The sequence below is a fragment of the Chanodichthys erythropterus genome, chromosome 3, assembly GCF_024489055.1.
Source record: "Chanodichthys erythropterus isolate Z2021 chromosome 3, ASM2448905v1, whole genome shotgun sequence".
NCBI lineage: Eukaryota > Metazoa > Chordata > Actinopteri > Cypriniformes > Xenocyprididae > Chanodichthys > Chanodichthys erythropterus.
The window spans coordinates 51363655-51381897 of NC_090223.1; the positions used below are offsets into that span (position 1 = coordinate 51363655).

At 36.2% G+C, this 18243-nt stretch overlaps 1 protein-coding gene across 1 annotated transcript; it reads left to right on the forward strand.

Annotated features, from left to right (window-relative positions):
• Window positions 1–48: 48 nt before the first annotated feature.
• si:ch73-364h19.1 (uncharacterized) lies at window positions 49–18012 on the forward strand. The gene is made up of 5 exons (XM_067377135.1): window positions 49–281; window positions 2042–2151; window positions 11027–11125; window positions 11381–11551; window positions 17463–18012. Exons 1-5 carry the CDS (start codon window positions 206–208, stop codon window positions 17640–17642), a joined length of 636 nt encoding a protein of 211 aa, XP_067233236.1. The 5' UTR covers window positions 49–205; the 3' UTR covers window positions 17643–18012.
• The last annotated feature ends 231 nt before the right edge of the window (window positions 18013–18243 follow it).

Sequence of the window (18243 nt, forward strand, 5' to 3'; positions counted from 1 at the left end):
GTAGGATTCTGTGTCCATTCATTGATGGCAACAATGTATCCGCTGCTTCGTGAGGACTAGGATGTGAGTCGTGACTGACGTTCAGTTCACTCAGCTGAAGTTCTGGAGACTCTCTGAAATTAAGCAGGGGAGAAAGAAAGAGGACTCTTCAGACTTACTATGAGACAGCTCGGGTCGCTGGTTAGAAGAGGTGTATTTCTCAGAGATGTCCACCACTGTGTCCCCAACTGTCCCCTCCATGAGCTTCTCAGCGGACCAGAGGACTATCGTCGTGGGTGCATGTAAGTGACAACATCATTTCATCGCTTCAAATATTTTTCAAGGACTCGTGTTAAATGTATTCATTGGGCTGATGATGTTTTCGTACATCATTATAATTTGTTTAAATTATTTGTTTAAATGTAGTATTATCTATTTTAAAAATGGTTGAGCCCTATAAATGACAGTACAAGATCTTAAAGGTTGTTCTTAATAGAGAAATACACTTATTTCATGCCCTAGTAAAAAAAAAAAACAAAAAACAAACCTTTATAAAATGTATTTAAAAAAAAAAAAAAAAAAAAAAAATATATATATATATATATATATATATATATATATATATATATATATATATATATATATTTATCCTAAGTATACTACAAATCCATTATCATATTTACTGACATATCGCTTGAGACTTACTAGTATAAATATTATAATTAAACTTTATTTTGGAGTACTTCTTTAATGCACAGAGCGCATTTCTTAATATTAGACCTAAAATGTGTTTTAATGCCACTATCAATGAGGATTGTATGATCTTTGTATAATATCAGTCTTAAAATGCAACATATTTAAAGTGTACCTCAAGTATACTGCAATAGTTCCACTTTAGCGCAGTCTAAAATCTTTAGTTGGACCTTAACACTACTTCTGGATAACTAAAGTGCATTAAGTACAAAATTAGTTGTTCCACTTTAGCAGACTTTAAGTATACTATAGTTCAGTATACCAAAAGTACAATTGCAGGGTATTTTTATTAAGTATATAAATATGTAAAATGTATTTGTGATATACTTAGCATAAAATAATTTCAATTAGGCCTTCTTAATTTTTACTAGGGTCTTCACAACATCTTTATTTGGCACATGTACACAGAGAGAGAGAGAGAGAGAGAGTATATATTAGTGCTGTCAAATCGATTAATTACAATGAATCGCATCTAGCATATATATATAATTTATTCAGACACCGTCAACATTTCACACATTATCACAGTTTATTTGCTCTAGTTTAGGTCAACCAATTACCAAGCAATGATTAATTTTGTTCAGTCTTTGGCGTAAAAAGGTCACATTAGCAATTAAAGAAAAACATTTAAGCGAAACATGGTCAGGTCAAAGTGTCTAAATAATTTTTGGTTCCAAATTTTTATCAGTTTTACTGGTAGTCCACTGTATGAAGAATATTTGGGTATAATATGTCACAGTTTACTTTATTTTGCTCTCCTCACTTACATAAATGAACTATAGTGTCCTGCACACACTAGTAAAAAAATATCAAAAATTATATCTGGTGTCTGAATAATTTTTGGTTTGACTGTATATATATATATATATATATATATATATATATATATATATATATATATATATATATATATATATATATATATATATATATATATATATATATATATATAAAAGTTTGTAAATAATAGCGTATATGTGTGTGTGTGTACGATTAGTCTATTTGACAGCAATAATAAATGTGTGTGTGTGTGTGTGTGTGTGTGTGTGTGTGTACAATAATAATAATAATAACTCTAACATGAGTCCTTGAAAAAGACACTTGATTATGAAGAAATTATGTTTGCCAAGATTGTAAAGTCCAGATATAAAGGATCATGCTTTATGCTTAATTGTTTCAAGTCGCATAAATTGAGCTTGTCTTTAATCTTTACAAATCTAAAAGTGTCCATTTTTAATGGCTGAAGTGAACCAGAAAAAGCACAGGTGACAGACTGACTGATGTGTACGGTGTCTGTTGTCTTTTTCAGTCTGTTGTCTGGTGTTTTTCTTCATGATCGTGGTGCTGCTGTTGATCCTGTACCGGAAGGTTCCTCTCTGCTGCAAAATGAGGGTTTATCAGGAATCTCATACTGACATGGTGAGGAAGATCTCATTTATCAAAGGTTACACTTTTTATACCTTCTCAGTTTCATTCAGTATCAAGCTGTAAAACCTAAGGCTTCAAAATGAATGTAGCGAAGGTTTGGTCTTGGAACAATTTAATGGGAAATGTTCATATTAATATCCTTGACTTTCTCCGAGCGCAGTTTGAGACATTGTTGAGATTTCTTCTGAAACATTTGAGGAGACATGTGAGATTAGAAAACTATAAGAAGGAGAAGACTTCAGCACAAGTCATCCAAATCTCCATGTCATTGCTTCCAATAAGGGACAAATTAGATATTAATGAGATGTCATTTACTTTTCCAAAGGGGACATGAAATCAGATTTCCTGCCATTTACCAAATAATACTGGACAGTTTAGGTGAATGAAAGTATCAAATGTAGTTAAAGAGCTACAGCTGACCTAGTTTGATATTTTTGGGAATGAAGAACATCTCCACCGTTCAGTACACTGACATACAATCAGAGATTACATATTATCTTTTTCCTAACTGTGCTACACTTTCAAGAGCCTCACCATGTGCTTTGGCAAACACTGTGACTCAGCTCACGGGGAGCTTGTATTGTTAACGCCAGCTACGATATTAAACAAAACAAACCTAAGCAACGTAAGCAAGAAATCCTCAAAAACTCAAGTCGAAGAGCACAAACTGTTCAAGCTGATTTGAGTCAGATCACTGGAGCGTCGAAACAAGCCGTTCTGTTAGTGAAGAGCACAACACAGCGTGACCGTTCCCTTGACTATCACGCTTACAAGTGCCCTAGAAAGGTTACACAGTAATCAGATATTAGACTGAGTGGAGGAGTAAAGCTCCAGGGTGAAGATGTCTGCCCTCCTACACTTTAATTAAAATAGAAGTTAATCATCAATAAATGCTGGTAGAGCTCCATTAAATTGCTCTGGGAAGAATTTGATTCATTTGTATTGAAATCTCTGACAAATTTGAGCTCAGTTAGAGATCTTGTCTAGTGGAGACATGTGAGATTACTACACTCAAAAAAATAACTTGTTGGTCTAACTTAATTCAATAATGACACCTATTTCCACACAGTTGAACTGATTTATTTGAACTTAAGCTAGGTTAATTGTACTAATGAGTGAAATTCATCCTAATTGAATGAGATCACACCCGTTTCATTTGACGTATTCTGTGTATGTTTCCTGAACATAATTCATTCTTGTTGATCCAACCAGGGCTTTTTTTTTTTTTTTTTTTTGTTACCATCATGGTGAAGATGTGCGCTTGTGCTTAGGTTTTGAGTAGCTGTTGTACACAGACATACATGTTTCATTACCATTGAGAGGGGAAAAGCTGATGACCATATGTAGACTGTGTAAATTGCTCTCAAACTAATTTATTTATATTTCTATAAAAACTAAACTAAAATAACACTTTTTCATATGCTAAGTAACATTTATAGCATGCAAGTAATGATCAGATAAAGAACTTCTCATTACTGGCTTGAGCACAGTTAATGCTCGTTTAGAACAATATAAATTTATTTTACGTAGCCACCTAGAGCCTAACCACAAGGTCTACACTTCAGCATAATGGTAACCTCAAAAAATCGACATAACAAACTCTTTTAAATGTCAAATATAACTGAACTTCAAACTTTACAAAAGGTATTTCCCTTTACTAAAAAACACATTAAACAGCACTTAAGTTCAACATTTACTGTCCCAATCTTTCCTTACGCAAAGCATGCTGGGAACTAGAAATCCACTGCCCAGGTTCAATCAATGCAACATAAATGATTCATGTAGTCCCAACACAAATGGTTTAGGTTGACCTAACATTTTGCAAATTTAATTTCATTTAACATAATACAATTGAGTGCGAATGCCAATTAAGTAAAAAACTAAAGATTTGTGTTGGTTCAGCTTATTTTATTTAAATAAACTGAACAAGCAGCTAGAATCATTTTTTTGAGTGTAGGATTAAAAAAAAAAACATGTTAAAGTGTGTCAAACAGGCTTTGAAAGTTTAAAACTGTATTGATTTAGGCAAAATATGTAATAAACACACGCTTTGAAAATTTGGTGGAGCTCTACAAGTGCAGGAAGACTACCTGTGAGACCTCAGGTCATTTCAGAGCTTTCCTCCTTTAGTCTTCAGGATGTGGGTCGTGAGAGCAGATGTTAGATTAGACAGAGAGAGTGCAACCTTTATCTGCTGTGTTCTGGTCACTTAGCCTGAAGTCATGCACCTCATCCTCAGGGTTTCCTTTTCCTGTTCACTTTCAGCCCTAATCGTTCCCCCTGAGAGAACTTTAACCTTATCTTAGTAACACATTCTTCCCCACACAAAGAGGAAATGCAAAAACATGCCTGCTAAGTTCAACTGTGGTGAGGTGCAGGTTAAATGAGGAAGAGGCACAACACATATTGACCACGACCACTATATTTAAACCTATTAAATCAGCAGTGCCCAGTCCCGGATTTAGGATCCAATCCTGATCAAACACACCTGATGCAGTGATGATGTATTTTTGTAGGCCAACCAGTAAGTTAAGCATCACCCTGATTTTGGATCAATGCAGAAAATAAGCTCTGTGACCAACTAAGGTTTATGATTCTTGCACCTTCCATCCATCATGATAATCTTCATGAATGAACACAACTTTTATGAATTTTGAAGCCTAAATATAATTAGAAGAAGTAAAAAGATAAACATAGGCTATAAACCAACTACACAATGGTCACATGACTTCACGCCATTGTAAAGCTTGAATATTTGTGTTTTAATAGTTTGCAAGAGCGTAATTATAAAAACAACGAGGCTGTGAAAGCGACTAGTGAGTTGATGAGTGTCTGTTCGGCCTGATGACATTTAAAGGGTTAGTTCACCCAAAAATGAATTTTTTTGTCATTAATTGCTCCCCCTCATGTCGTTTCACACCTGTAAGACCTTCGTTCATCTTCAGAACACAAATTAAGATATTTTTGATGAAATCTGATGGCTCAGTGAGGCCTGCATAGACAGCAATAGTAATTCCTCTCTCAAGATGCTTAAAGGTACTAAAAACATATTTAAATCTGTTCATGTGAGTACAGTGGTTCTACCTTAATATTATAAAGCGACGAGAATATTTTTTGTGCGCAAAAAAATAACTAAGTAACGACTTTTTAACAATATCTATAGTGATGGCCGATTTCAAAACACTGCTTCATGAAGCTTTGAAGCTTTACGAATCAAAAATCAGTGGTTCGGAGCGCCAAAGTCACATGATTTCAGCAGTTTTGCGGTTTGATACGCGATCCAAATCACTGATTCGACTCAAAAGATTCATAACGCCCCGAAGCAGTGGTTTGAAATTGGCAAATAACTAGATATTGTTAAAAAGTCGTTTTTTGGGGGGGGGTTTTTGGTGCACCAAAAATATTCTCATCGCTTTATAATATTAAGATAGAACCACTGTACTCACATGAACAGATTTAAATATGTTTTTAGTACCTTTAAGAATCTTGAGAGTGGAAATGTCATTAATGTCAATGCAGGCCTCACTGAGCCATCGGATTTCATCAAAAATATCAAAATTTGTGTTCTGAAGATGAATGAAGGTCTTACGGGTGTAGAACGACATGGGGGTGAGTAATAAATGACTGAATTTTTGGTTGAACAAACCCTTTAATGTCCTCAACAACCTGTGTAGTCGCATTTAAACACTTATCAGCTGCCTTTTTTAAGACAATTAAAAGCTTTTAAAAAAAATCAAAAGGGGGTGTTACTGAATTATTTTATATCGTAGAATAAAACATGAAAATATATTGAGCTTGTGTTATGCACAGACCTTAGTTTAGGCATTTCACCAAAAAAATTCAAAAAACCCATTGACTTACCCATTGGCCTTCAGAAATACATCATTCCTGCAGCACTCAACTGCAATCATATGAGGTGCAGTGTTAAACAAAGCATTAAAAACCATGAAGATTCACATTCTCCTGTCATGCATGCATGTCAGACATGTGCATGTCAATAAGCCGAAAGAACGCTGGTGTTTATATGCGGGTGAAATTGAGATAATGGCTAAAATGTATCTTTGTCAGTCATTTATGGCCCCACATTGATAAAAGAGAATGGTGTAATGTGTTTACATGACCTCAGAGAAGGCTTAATGGGCTTCTGTGTAAGGCTTCTGTTCACCCCTGCCCTAAAGTATCATTGCATGTTTGCACAATATACAGCAGTCACTTCTCAAATGGTTTACCACAGCATTGTTTTAACATCTCAAGGCTGTGAACAAGAAACAGCTGTCAACAGTTTTGCTTAAAGAGGACCTATTCTGCTTTTTTACATGTTCAGCTTTCTTTAGTGTGTAATGTTGCTGTTTGAGCACGAAAAAAAAGGTCTTCAAAGTCGCTCCAAAGGAAGTTATCAATAACACTGTTTCTGAACTCCCTGAAACGCCTCCATTGTAGTCTTGAGTTTTCTTCTGGTAACAAACATGTCACAATATTCCTCATTTAAATAATTCCCGCCCAAGTCATATGCAAAATAAAGGGGCGGGGCCTGGTTGAGTTAGTTAGTAATGTGTTGAAATTTGCAGTTATGGTAAGAGGCGTGACATTTCCCAAACACGTGCATGCTTGTCTGTTGTTACAGCAGGATGGATTCTGATTGGTTGTCAATTTTTTATCATTCATCAGCTGGATAAAATCATTCTGAAAGTGATTCCAATGATATTGTTTCTCTGTGCGGTTATTGTTAGTTGTGGTGCGGACTCTTTGATATCGAGATGATTTTTAGAACTATATCATTACCATTATCTTATAGTTATCGTCCTTAGTGTGAACAGGCCTTTACTGACAGACTGGGAAGAAAGGAACCGCAACAATGTCAAATACGGGAAAAGTAATGTGTTTTTTGAACAATCAAGCATGAAAATGTATTCTAGTAGAGAAATCAAGACTGAAAACATGAATAATATGGCCTCTTTAAAGAAAATGTAGCATATTATGAGTTGTCAGTTTTAGTAAATTGCTGTCTATAGATGCTCCTTGCTTTGTTTATGCACTTTAAAGTCAATGAAACAGTAGCGTCAGCTCTTTTCTTCCGTAGTGTGACGTACATCAGAGTGAAATGGATAAATGAAAAGAAAAAAGGACAGGACTTGATTTAGTCCACCGGATGTTGATTGGATGAAGGCAGAATGCAAGTTTGCATTCGATTGTAAGAAAGGGGCGGAGTTTAAGCGGATGAAATGATTGGACAAGTCAGTTTTGATTTTAACCTTGTGGATAATTAAATGGATGAAATAAAACCATACTTGCACTGAAGAAAAAGAAATCTGATTTTAACATGGTAAATCTCTAATGAGTGGTGTTTTACGTTTCTGAAACTTTATGACTTATGAGTTTTATGCTGCACTGTAAAAAAATATTTTCATGATTTGTGATCACAACATTTTTTCTTATGTCAAATCAGCTTCAATAATTAATGTGGTTCAGATAACATAATATTTTGAGTTTCGCCTTCATTATATTAACTCAAATTTTTAATTTCAATGAACTCAAAATTTTAAGGCAACCAGGTAAATTACTTTTTTAAGTCAACATTTCTTATTACAGTGTGGTTTATGCTGGATTTGTCAGCTGGAAGTTCTACAAAACAACAGGCCAATGCAAGTAAAACCCTTTTATCATCTTTCCAATAGAAACTTGACTCATTTTGAGACACATATATGTCCTCTTACTGAGGCGACTTCACCATTTGATCGTTAGGTTCAGTGTTTTGGTTGGGGGATCACAGGAGACAAAGCTTTTACTTTAGGTCAGGCACTGAAAAAGGCACACCGCTGAAGAGGTCCTCCCCCGACTTCAGGACTGATTTTACACGCTTTTGCTTTTTCACACTGCCTGAATCAGAGGAGCAAACAAAAGAACGTCTCTCTTATTGGGGGGACTCTGAGACTGTTGAGAGTGAAAACCAGCGAGGGAAGGTGACCCCTGACCTCACATTTACTAAACGTGTCTCTTGGAGTCCCGAATGAGAGGGGTGATGGGAAAGGTCAAAATACGTCACTCTGAGTGATGTCAGAGCTGTCAGGAGCCCTGCCTTGAGTCCAAGACATCAGCTGTGTCTCAGATTAGGGCCCAGTTTCTATTAGGGGATGCTATTTGCCTACTGGAATTGATTGACAGGGGCATTTTTTTACCTTTAAGATGGCACTTTTTTCTAACAATATAAAAACACAAAGAATTTATTCTTCAGCACATACATTATGTCTGTTTATCCTAAAATTAAATCTGTATCAGATACAAGACTGAGTTTTAAAAATACCATCCTTTGTGAAAAAGAAAGTACACTTTAGCATATTTTTAAAAACATAATTATTATATTTTTGAGTGTGGACTGAATGTAATGTTTTCAGACACGTAAATGTATGTTAATTCCAATTAAATGAATATAAAATTGTATATATTATATGTACAGTATATTATCATGTATTATAGTTTAAATTTATATTAAATGCAATTAGCTGAACTTTTGAGTGTTTTTTGACCCACTTAAGTAGGACTTAATGTGTAATTTCATTAATTCGTCTGTCTTTGAAATACAAATATTTTAAAATATATTAATTTTGAATGTAATCTTTAATAATACACTACAATTCAAATTATAATCAAGTACTTTAGTATGTTACCCTGCTTTAGTCAACATGTCAAAATAATTATTAAAACATGATTTAAAATGTACTTTAAAGCAATATTTGTTTTTTTTTTTTTAAATTATTATAAATTGCACTTTTTGGTACAGTCAAAAAATAAATAAATAAATACTTCTTATATAAGGGTGAATCTCATGAACCGCATCAAGAGCATATCTGTATCATGTTTTGACCCAAATTTACTAATTTTAAATGATATTTTACATGATGCCTATTGAAACCAGCATATTTTTGACATTATTTGATTGGTAAAATATTTATGGTAGAATTTCTTGTTCTGGCTTTTAAAATATATTGTAAAATGTATTACAGTTATTTAAGGAAATAACAATAATGTAATAACTGCAATAACTCAATAATGGAATAACTCAAATTTAATATCCATACACAGTAATGGTACAAATTTATCACCCCTTGTAATTGTAAAGAATAATATAAGGTGACATTTTACAATAAGGTTCATTAGTTAAACATTATTAAATGTATTAACTAACATGAACTAACAATGAGCAATACATTTGTTACTGTATTTACTAATCTGCGTTAACGTTAGTTAATGAAAATACAGTTGATTGTTTGTTCATGTTAGTTCACAGTGCATTAACTAATGTTAACAAGATTTTAATAATGTATTAGTAAATGTTGAAATTAACATTAACAAAGATTAATAAATGCTGTATAAGTGCAGTTCATTATTAGTTCATGTTAACTAATGTAGTTAACTAATGATAACTAATGAAGCTTATTGTAAAGTGTTATAAACAATATCTTAAATAAGGTCTTAAAATAGGTTTCATTCTCTTTGTTCGAAATATAATTTCTTTTTTTTTTTTTTGCATATATGAAATGGTGTAAATAACAGATACGTAATTAAAAAAAAGGGGCATTTTGTCTCTTGCCATTGTATGTAGCCTCAATCTCTGGTTAATTTCAGACTCTTTTCTGCACGTTTTGACCAACTAGTGCACTAATGACTGACTTGTCCGGGTGACATATGGGCCTGTAAAACGGAGTGCGCTCGTTTAGTACCTGCCACAGAAACAAGGGCGCAAAACAGAGGCAGACCTTTAAAACACCAGTGTGGGGTTTGTTACTCAGCACCCTGATGACGCAGTAAGACACTGTATTGTCCCGGGACACAAAGGTTTCTATTTAGGTGTGGGGTAATCACCAAGTGTCCGGCTGGGCTGGAGGAATTCCTCGGCCTCACGCGGGGCCCGCCTGCCTAATCTAGCGATGGATGGGAGGGGAGGGAGCCGTGGAGGAAGTTGCTTGGTGGTCCTCTCTTTAGCGGCGTAATTTACGACCATCCAGAGGTCTGGCTCCAACATTGCAGAAGTAGGAAGAGGAGGAGAAGAGACATTGAGGAAGACAAAGACGGGGGTGTGAGACTTTAAATCAAGATTGGTGATGGTTTGACTTGCAATCAATATGAAAACATTGTAATTATGCTGGTGGTTGAGCTCTGGAAAAGATAATGGAGCTAAAAATATGAACTGTTTTCAACATTGATAATAATCAGAAATGTTTCTTGAGCTTCAAATCATCATATTAGAGTGATTACTGAAGGATCATGTGACACTGAAGACTGATGCTGAAAATTCATAAATGACATTTTACCATATATTTACATACAAAATAGTTATTTTAATAATATTTCACAATATTACAGTTTTTACTGTATTTTTGATCAAATAAATGCAGCTTTGTTGAGCAGAAGAGACTTCTTTCATAAACATAACTTTTGAATGGTGGTGACTTTGCCTTTAAAATACAAATATACAAAAATATAACTTTAAATGTCATGTTGAATAACACTCTACAGTTCAAATTATAATCAAGTACTTTAGTATGTTACCCTGCTTAGGTATGTAGTACATAACTAAAATACAATGTAATTTAAAGCAAAACTTTTGTTTTGACATTACCATAAAGTGCACTACAGTCAGCTATTTATTATTGCAAAATAAAGACAATTTTATACTTCGTATACATAAGGGTGAATCTCATGAACATTGTCTGTATCATGTTTTGATCCAAATTTACAAGAAAAGGTATTTTATATTAAGTAAATGATCTTATTTTCATTCAAACTTTTGAACAGCGGTGACCAAATAAGCATTGATGATGTCTGAAATGACATATTAACAGAGGTTTGTCATTTCTTGGTTGAACAGGAAGCTCCTCCTCAGTACTACAACAGCAGACAGACTCTAGTTGCTTCATCTGATGTTGAGCAAACACACGACACGGGTCATGATAACGTCAATGCACAGGTAAGACACAGAAATGACAACTCCGCAATCTCACCCTCATGTTGTTATAAACCTGTATGACCAATAGCACCAAAATACTTTTCCTGAATGGAAAGATATTAATTTATTCTTGTATATAATCTCTTGTACAGACGACAGAAATGAATACAGGTTTGGAACAACATTAGGGTGAACGTTTGTCATCATTACTTTTAGTTCTTCATTTGATAGGTCACATATCATCTGTTTATATTTGTTTCTGCTTGTGGCTGTCAGTCAGGCTCTTTGTTCCTCATCGGTGTGCCCAGCAGCTACTACCTGTCCTCACTGGAGCCGCCTCTTCCTCGTCTGCCCTCGTACGAGAGTGTGCGCAAGAAAGACAGACAACGGCAGATCCACATGATGATAGCCGACCGCTTCGGCATTGGCGGATCTATTGTGACGGAGGTGACTCATTTAACCATAGTAATCATATTCAGTGTTGAGGTAACGCATTACAAGTAACCTGGGCTAAGTAATCAGATTACTTTTTTCAAGTAACTAGTAAAGTAGCGTATCGTTTTTTAAACTTACAACAAAATACTTGTTACTTTTTCAAATAAGTAGTGCAAGTTACTTTGCTTCCCATTTGTAACTACTGTACATGACTTAATAAGCCTTATTCATTTCACTCTTAATGTGAAAGGGCCTATAAATTTGACATATTGTAAACCCAAATAAGTTGGCAAAACTAAAAACATTTCGGGTAAAAGTTAAAGTTGCAGTAAGTAGTATTTGAACTACGCTGTTGGACATTGTTGATATTTGAAATCAACCCAAACAAACCCATCCCTCTCTTCATTGCTCCTCCTCCAAAACTCACACTCCAATCTTAACCACCCTGTTCCGAGTCAGTTTTGAACAAGGCGAATGTACTATCAATGATGCTAAACACTTCATTCTCTAATGGCTGTCAGTGCGCAGAACTCCCACTACCTGGCCACTGTTACACACACAATGCGAGTGGATGTCTGTTTATCACAGCTGATGTGCAACAAAATGCTTCCTAAAAAACGCGCAGTTGATGAACCAACGACAAGGAAGCACAAAAAATTAACATACAGTACACAAGAGTAAATACAAAGTGTTTGTTGTTAGTCGCCAACAGAACAGCAGCAACACCTTCCCTCTTAGCTCTCTCCAGCGCTGGAAAGCTTTTCTAATATAAATGTGGGTCCTAAAGCACTTCATAAACCTTACTAAGTAATCAGTTGTCAGTGATATTCTTTTGAGCTCTTTTGTATTGTGTCAAATTTCTCATTCTGCAGTTTTTTTTTTTCTTCTTATTTTCAAATCTCCCTCTTGCCCATTCTCTCTCCTCGACCATCATATGCCCCCTAATGCTGATTGGTTACACATTTGTTGTTGGACTCAGCAACAGTGGATTTGAAATATTACTGAGTGCTCCTTTAATTCATACATTTAACTTAAAATTATCATGTAATCTCAACTTAAATATTTGTAGTAATTTAGGATATTTAATATTTTAGGAAATATTTTAGCTTGTTATAACTATCTAATTTAGCGAATGCTTTGATAACATTAGCATAGCACAGCAATTGCTGAATTAGCATGGCAATATAAAACATTTAACATATACCTGTTCTCAAACCAAGCTCATGCTCCACTTGTCACCATGATGGCAGCCCCCCAAAAAAACCAACATAACAGAAACTCTTCTAAAAATTGGGATGGCAAAGCATTAAACACTATACTAAATCTCCCACTTAGCATTAATCTTGCACACACACACAAAACATTAAATAATAGTTAACTTTAGCATTTACTCTCCCTTTCGAGTGCCATGCAAGCATTCTGGGAAAAAGAAATCCTAGTTTCAGTTAAATTTAAGTTTGTCTACATTAAAAGCAGCAAGTTTATAAAACTCAAAACAATGAAAGATTTCAGATGACCTAAAATGTCAATTTCAGGAACTTCAGGAAGAAAAATAAAGTTGTAAATACTCATAAAAGTTCATTTGATTGAAATAATTAGTTTGATTTGAGTTTTCCCTACTCAAACCAATTAATTATTTTAAACTTTAGGGTTTACAGTGCAAAGAAAGAAATTTTTTTGTTATTTAAGAAAAAAAAAAAATCAAGCCCAGCCCAGTTGAGAAAAAGTAACACAAAAGTAACGTAACATTACTTTCTGTGAAAAAAGTAATGCAATTAGTTACTTTTTAGGGAGTAATGCATTATTGTAATGCATTACATTTAAAAGTAACTTTCCTCAACACTGATCAAATTCATCTACAAATGACCCGTTGGCATGACATGCTATTTTACTGTCCTCAAAGTAAAAGGTAAAGCATTTTTATTTAAAGGGATAGTTCACCAAAAAATGAAAATTTGATGTTTATCTGCTTACCTCCAAGGCATCCAAGATGTAGGTGACTTTTTTTCTTCAGTAGAACACAAATGATGATTTTTAACTGCAACCGCTGCCGTCTGTCAGTCAAATAATGGGAGTGAATGGGAACTTGGATCAATAAGAGTCGAAAAACCTTGCATAGACAAATCCAAATTAAACCCTGCGGCTCGTGACGACAGCGGAAGAGATGTCTAGCACTCATTGAAGTATATGCGCGAGACATCACTGCCGTTGTCAGAACGCGATCAGACCACACTAAGCGAGTGCTGAACGCAGTTGGACTTAGTGGTGTTTTAGAGGTAAAAAATTATATAAATACTGTTTGATTTCTTGCACAAAACGATCGTTTCGTGTCTTAGAACATCATTGTGTCGTCACGAGCCGCAGGGTTTAATTTGGATTTGTCTATGGAAGTTTTTTCGACTCTTATTGATAGAGTTCCCATTCACTCCCATTATTTCACTGACAGACGGCAACGGTTGCAGTTAAAAATCATCATTTGTGTTCTACTGAAGAAACAAAGACACCTACATCTTGGATGCCCTGGGGGTAAGCAGATAAACATCAAATTTTCATTTTTGGTTGAACTATCCCTTTTAAGATAATAAAAGCAAAAGTTACATTTTCATAATTTGGCTGGATAGAAACAAACAGATATTTGCCCATAATCATATATTAATTAAAAAATCCTGCATATTTTCAAATGGTCACAGTCTGTTGCAGCAATGAGTGGCTGAGGCAGGATCTATATGCATCAGTTACTTCATACTAACAACAGACCAAAACAATAAACACAGATGAGAAACACAACCAACTACAAATAAATGAGAACAAACCAAGAATGACTCAAACTGAGGGCTTAAGCTGCATTCACGTCACCTCGTTTTTACCGGTATCTTGAAATGACAACACGTGACGTTATATTTGGAGCTGTTCACGTCCTTTGACTGGGAATTAAGCGTTTCCATGGCACCACTATCAACGCCTAAATGAATCTACAGCGGCCACGTGGTACATGTGGGAGCTTTCAAAAAACTCCCAGCTTACAAGCTGTAATTACGATCTCTACAAGGATGTGAACGCTTTTTACAAGCTAGAATCTCATAACTACAGGAATTACGAGGCCGCGTGAACGCACCTTTATATACACAGAGTAACTAAAGAGCTAAACAAGGAGCAGGTGGTTCAAATCAATCAATCAATGAGTCGCCATGACAACAAAATCACAAATTTATATTTTACTTTAAAATGTGAACAATTATGTTTAAAATGTGAACAATTATGTACAATTGTACTATTGAGCCTTGTGGATCCCTTGTGAAAATGAATTAACTAAATAGGCTAAATGGAAAATTTGGGCTTTTAAAAATTGGACAGTATTATTTGCAGTATAAGCTGGTTATCTATGGCAGGTGCAGTCTAACTGAATGAAAACAAACAATAGGTTTACAATATGAATGACCCTCAATTTTCTTCTCCGTAACATGATCATATATCTGAGAAATGGCCATTCACTGCCGCACAGACAGGCCCAGTAACCCTCACCTGCACTGTTGCCATGACGCATGCATGCTGTCAGTATTTCAAGGCCCTTTGATGTTGACTTTGTGCCAGGAAACACATGAGTACACACACTAATGGGAATTAATGCACATCAAACGTAATAAAGCGGCCTGTCTTGAAAGGTAAACATTGGCAGAGAGAGCGGCTCATTGTCCGTCTGTCCTCTCCTTCACTCAGTGGGTGGATCGTTCACTCATGAGGGGCTAAATGTTCTCCATCTAAAGGCCACAGTTTTGTCAATTTTTAGGAGGCTAAAGGGAAGGCTTGGAGCTTAAACATGATAAAGAGATAGTGAAGGAGAGACAGATAAAATGGCAGTAATATTGCCAGCTGTATTTGTTTAAATAAATTTTGAGCACAGTATTATGAATTAGCATAGTGCAAAGGTCTTTATCTTTAGGGAATGTACTGACCTGCTAAACAGCGGCAATATGAGTGCAACAGTCAGGTTCTGGAAGTAAAAACTTGTTGCCTTTGTACCTCTGTATGCCACCTGCGGAGGCAGCGTTTTTCATTTTTCAGACACAGATAGAGTTCACAGAACGTAACTGAAGTGCAAGCTCAGAATAAACAGAATGGCTCTGTCCCAAATGAAACCCTAAGCCCTCGTGATCTTCCTCTGAGTCTACACTTTTTTTGATGTAATGCCCAGTCCCAAATGGCACACTTCATATGCACTTACAGTCTTGTGGACTTACAGTGGCCCCTGCGTGCACGTGATCATGAAGTTCACGAGAACGTAGGGTGTCCCATTTGTCACTCTAGGTTTCTAGATATGAACACTTGATGCTCACTTTTGCTGAGCACTCCTTGTTAGCACAGAGGACAGTATCACCACCTGTCACGTGGAAGACCGGGGTTCAATACCCCGATGAGGAGACCACGTCATGGACTAATGGTTATAGAGTCTCCGAAGGTTGCGGGTTCGAGTCTCAGTACCGGCAGGAAATGACTGAGATGCCCTTGAGCAAGGCACCAAACCCCCAATCACTCCTCAGGCACCACAACAAATGTCTGCCCACTGCTCCGGGTCTGTGTGTGTCCACAGTTTGCAGTGTGTGTTCATCACTCCTAATGTACGTGCACTAACTTGGATGGGTTAAATGCAGAGGACAATGTCAGAGTATGGGTTATACTTGGCCTTCCCATGTCACTTTCATTGGTGCGAGCTCTGCAGCAGACTTCTTCCTGAGAGCCAAGGCGGCATTATGTCACGAAAGTGTGGACTCGTGTTTAGGGTCTCATTTGGGACAAGGCCTTTGACTGTTGGGTAGAAGTCTGATGAGCTTGCGGTCTTGGCAAAAGTGTGCATCGATGGTGCACCCTAATAAGGATACCTTCACGTGGCGGCCATTGTAAGTCCACAAGACTGCAATAATAAAAAAAATAATAATTCCTAACATTTACATAGTGCTTTTCTGGGCACTCAAAGTGCTTTACATTTCGAAGGGGGAATCTCCTCCACCACCACCAATGTGCAGCATCCACCTGGATGATGCGACGGCAGCCATATTGCGCCAGAACGCACACCACACACCAGCTTATTGGTGGAGAGGAGACAGAGTGATGAAGCCAATCAGTGTATTTAGGGATGATTAGAAGGCCATGATGGACAGAGGCCAATGGGCAAATTTGGCCAGGATGTCGGGGTTACACCCCTACTCTTTTCGAAGGATTTTTAACGACCAGAGAGTCAGGGCCTCAGTTTAACATCTCATCCGAAGGACAGTGCTTTTTTGACAGTATAGTGTCCCCATCACTATACTGGGGCGTTAGGACCCACACAGACCACAGGGTGAGCACCCCCTGCTGGCCTCACTAACACCTCTTTCAGCAGCAACCTAGTTTTCCCAGGAGGTCTTCTGCTTAGCTTCAGTGGGCAACCAGTCTTAGGCTACAGGGTGATATGGCTGCTGACAAGTGCTCATGAAGTCTGCCATTTGGGACAGGGCCAATGTTATAGTCCATTGGTGTGACTCTTTAAAGCAGGATGGTTTCTGATTGGCTGTCAATGTTTTTATCATTCATCAACTGTAAAAATCTTTCTAAAAGAAATTCAATCAATTTTGTTATTCTGCCATTATCGTCAGCTGTTGTTTGGACTTCCCTATTCTCGCAGAATTAGAATGATTAAAGCTTTATCTTTATAGTTATCCTTTAGTGTAAATGGGCCTGAAGTCTATCAAATTTGTCTGTTTTTTGTTTTTTTGATTTCTTAATCCTAAATGTAATTCATGAAGCACCTTCCATGTTTTGTACTTTTTTACTCACTACAAAATGTGTGAGATAAGCAGAATCTCTTTTGAAGAAGTGCTTCACAGGCATTTATCTTGTGTGTCACACATGTGGTTTACGTCAAGCTTTATCTCTGTTTTTACCACAGCCTCCTCCCACATATGAGGAAAGCATTCGTCAGTCCGTCCAGTCCGTTGACGTCCCGTTTGACATCCTGGCACCCGAGGAGCGTCCTGTTACGGTCTCTGAGCCTGGCACAGATTTACCTGCTTATGAAGCTCTACCTCACATCACAGACTCCCAACATCGCAATGACACTGTCCATTAAAGCACACTCATGCAAAGGGAAGAATGCAGTCCATCATCCTCGGCGGGAAATGAACAGCTGTTGAGCCATCCAGGGCCTGACAGCTGATCGCTCACCCGGCACTGTAGCAGACGTGTGCGTGAATCCGCTGTGCTTGCAAAAGACACCAAAATACCATATGACTTGACCTATGCAATAACTTGCACTAGCACGCTACAGGAGGAGAAAGATAATGCATCACTACTGGAAAAAAAGGGAGAGGAGAACAACAATATGCAAGGATTTAAGTTCTGTCTCTATTAAAAACGGCATCAAATTGCTTCTATATAGAGTTATACTGACATTAGATTTTCCATGACTTTTCCAGGCCTACAAATTTAAAAGTTACATGACATATATATATATATATATATATATATATATATATATATATATATATATATATATATATATATATATATATATATATATATATATATATATATATATATATATATATATATATATATATATACACAGCAGTGGAAAATATTATTTCATTTTGATTATAAAAACAAAAACTTCTTTTTGAATAACATCCTTTAATGAATTGTTCACAATAACACTATAGGGACATTTATAT

Bases quoted from the DNA above. Each gene is read 5' to 3' on its own strand.
- si:ch73-364h19.1 (XM_067377135.1), top strand. From the start codon at position 206: ATGTCCACCACTGTGTCCCCAACTGTCCCCTCCATGAGCTTCTCAGCG. The intron at 2,152-11,026 runs GTGAGGAAGATC...TTGGTTGAACAG, and splicing joins AGGAATCTCATACTGACATG to GAAGCTCCTCCTCAGTACTA. The intron at 11,552-17,462 runs GTGACTCATTTA...TTTTTACCACAG, and splicing joins GCGGATCTATTGTGACGGAG to CCTCCTCCCACATATGAGGA.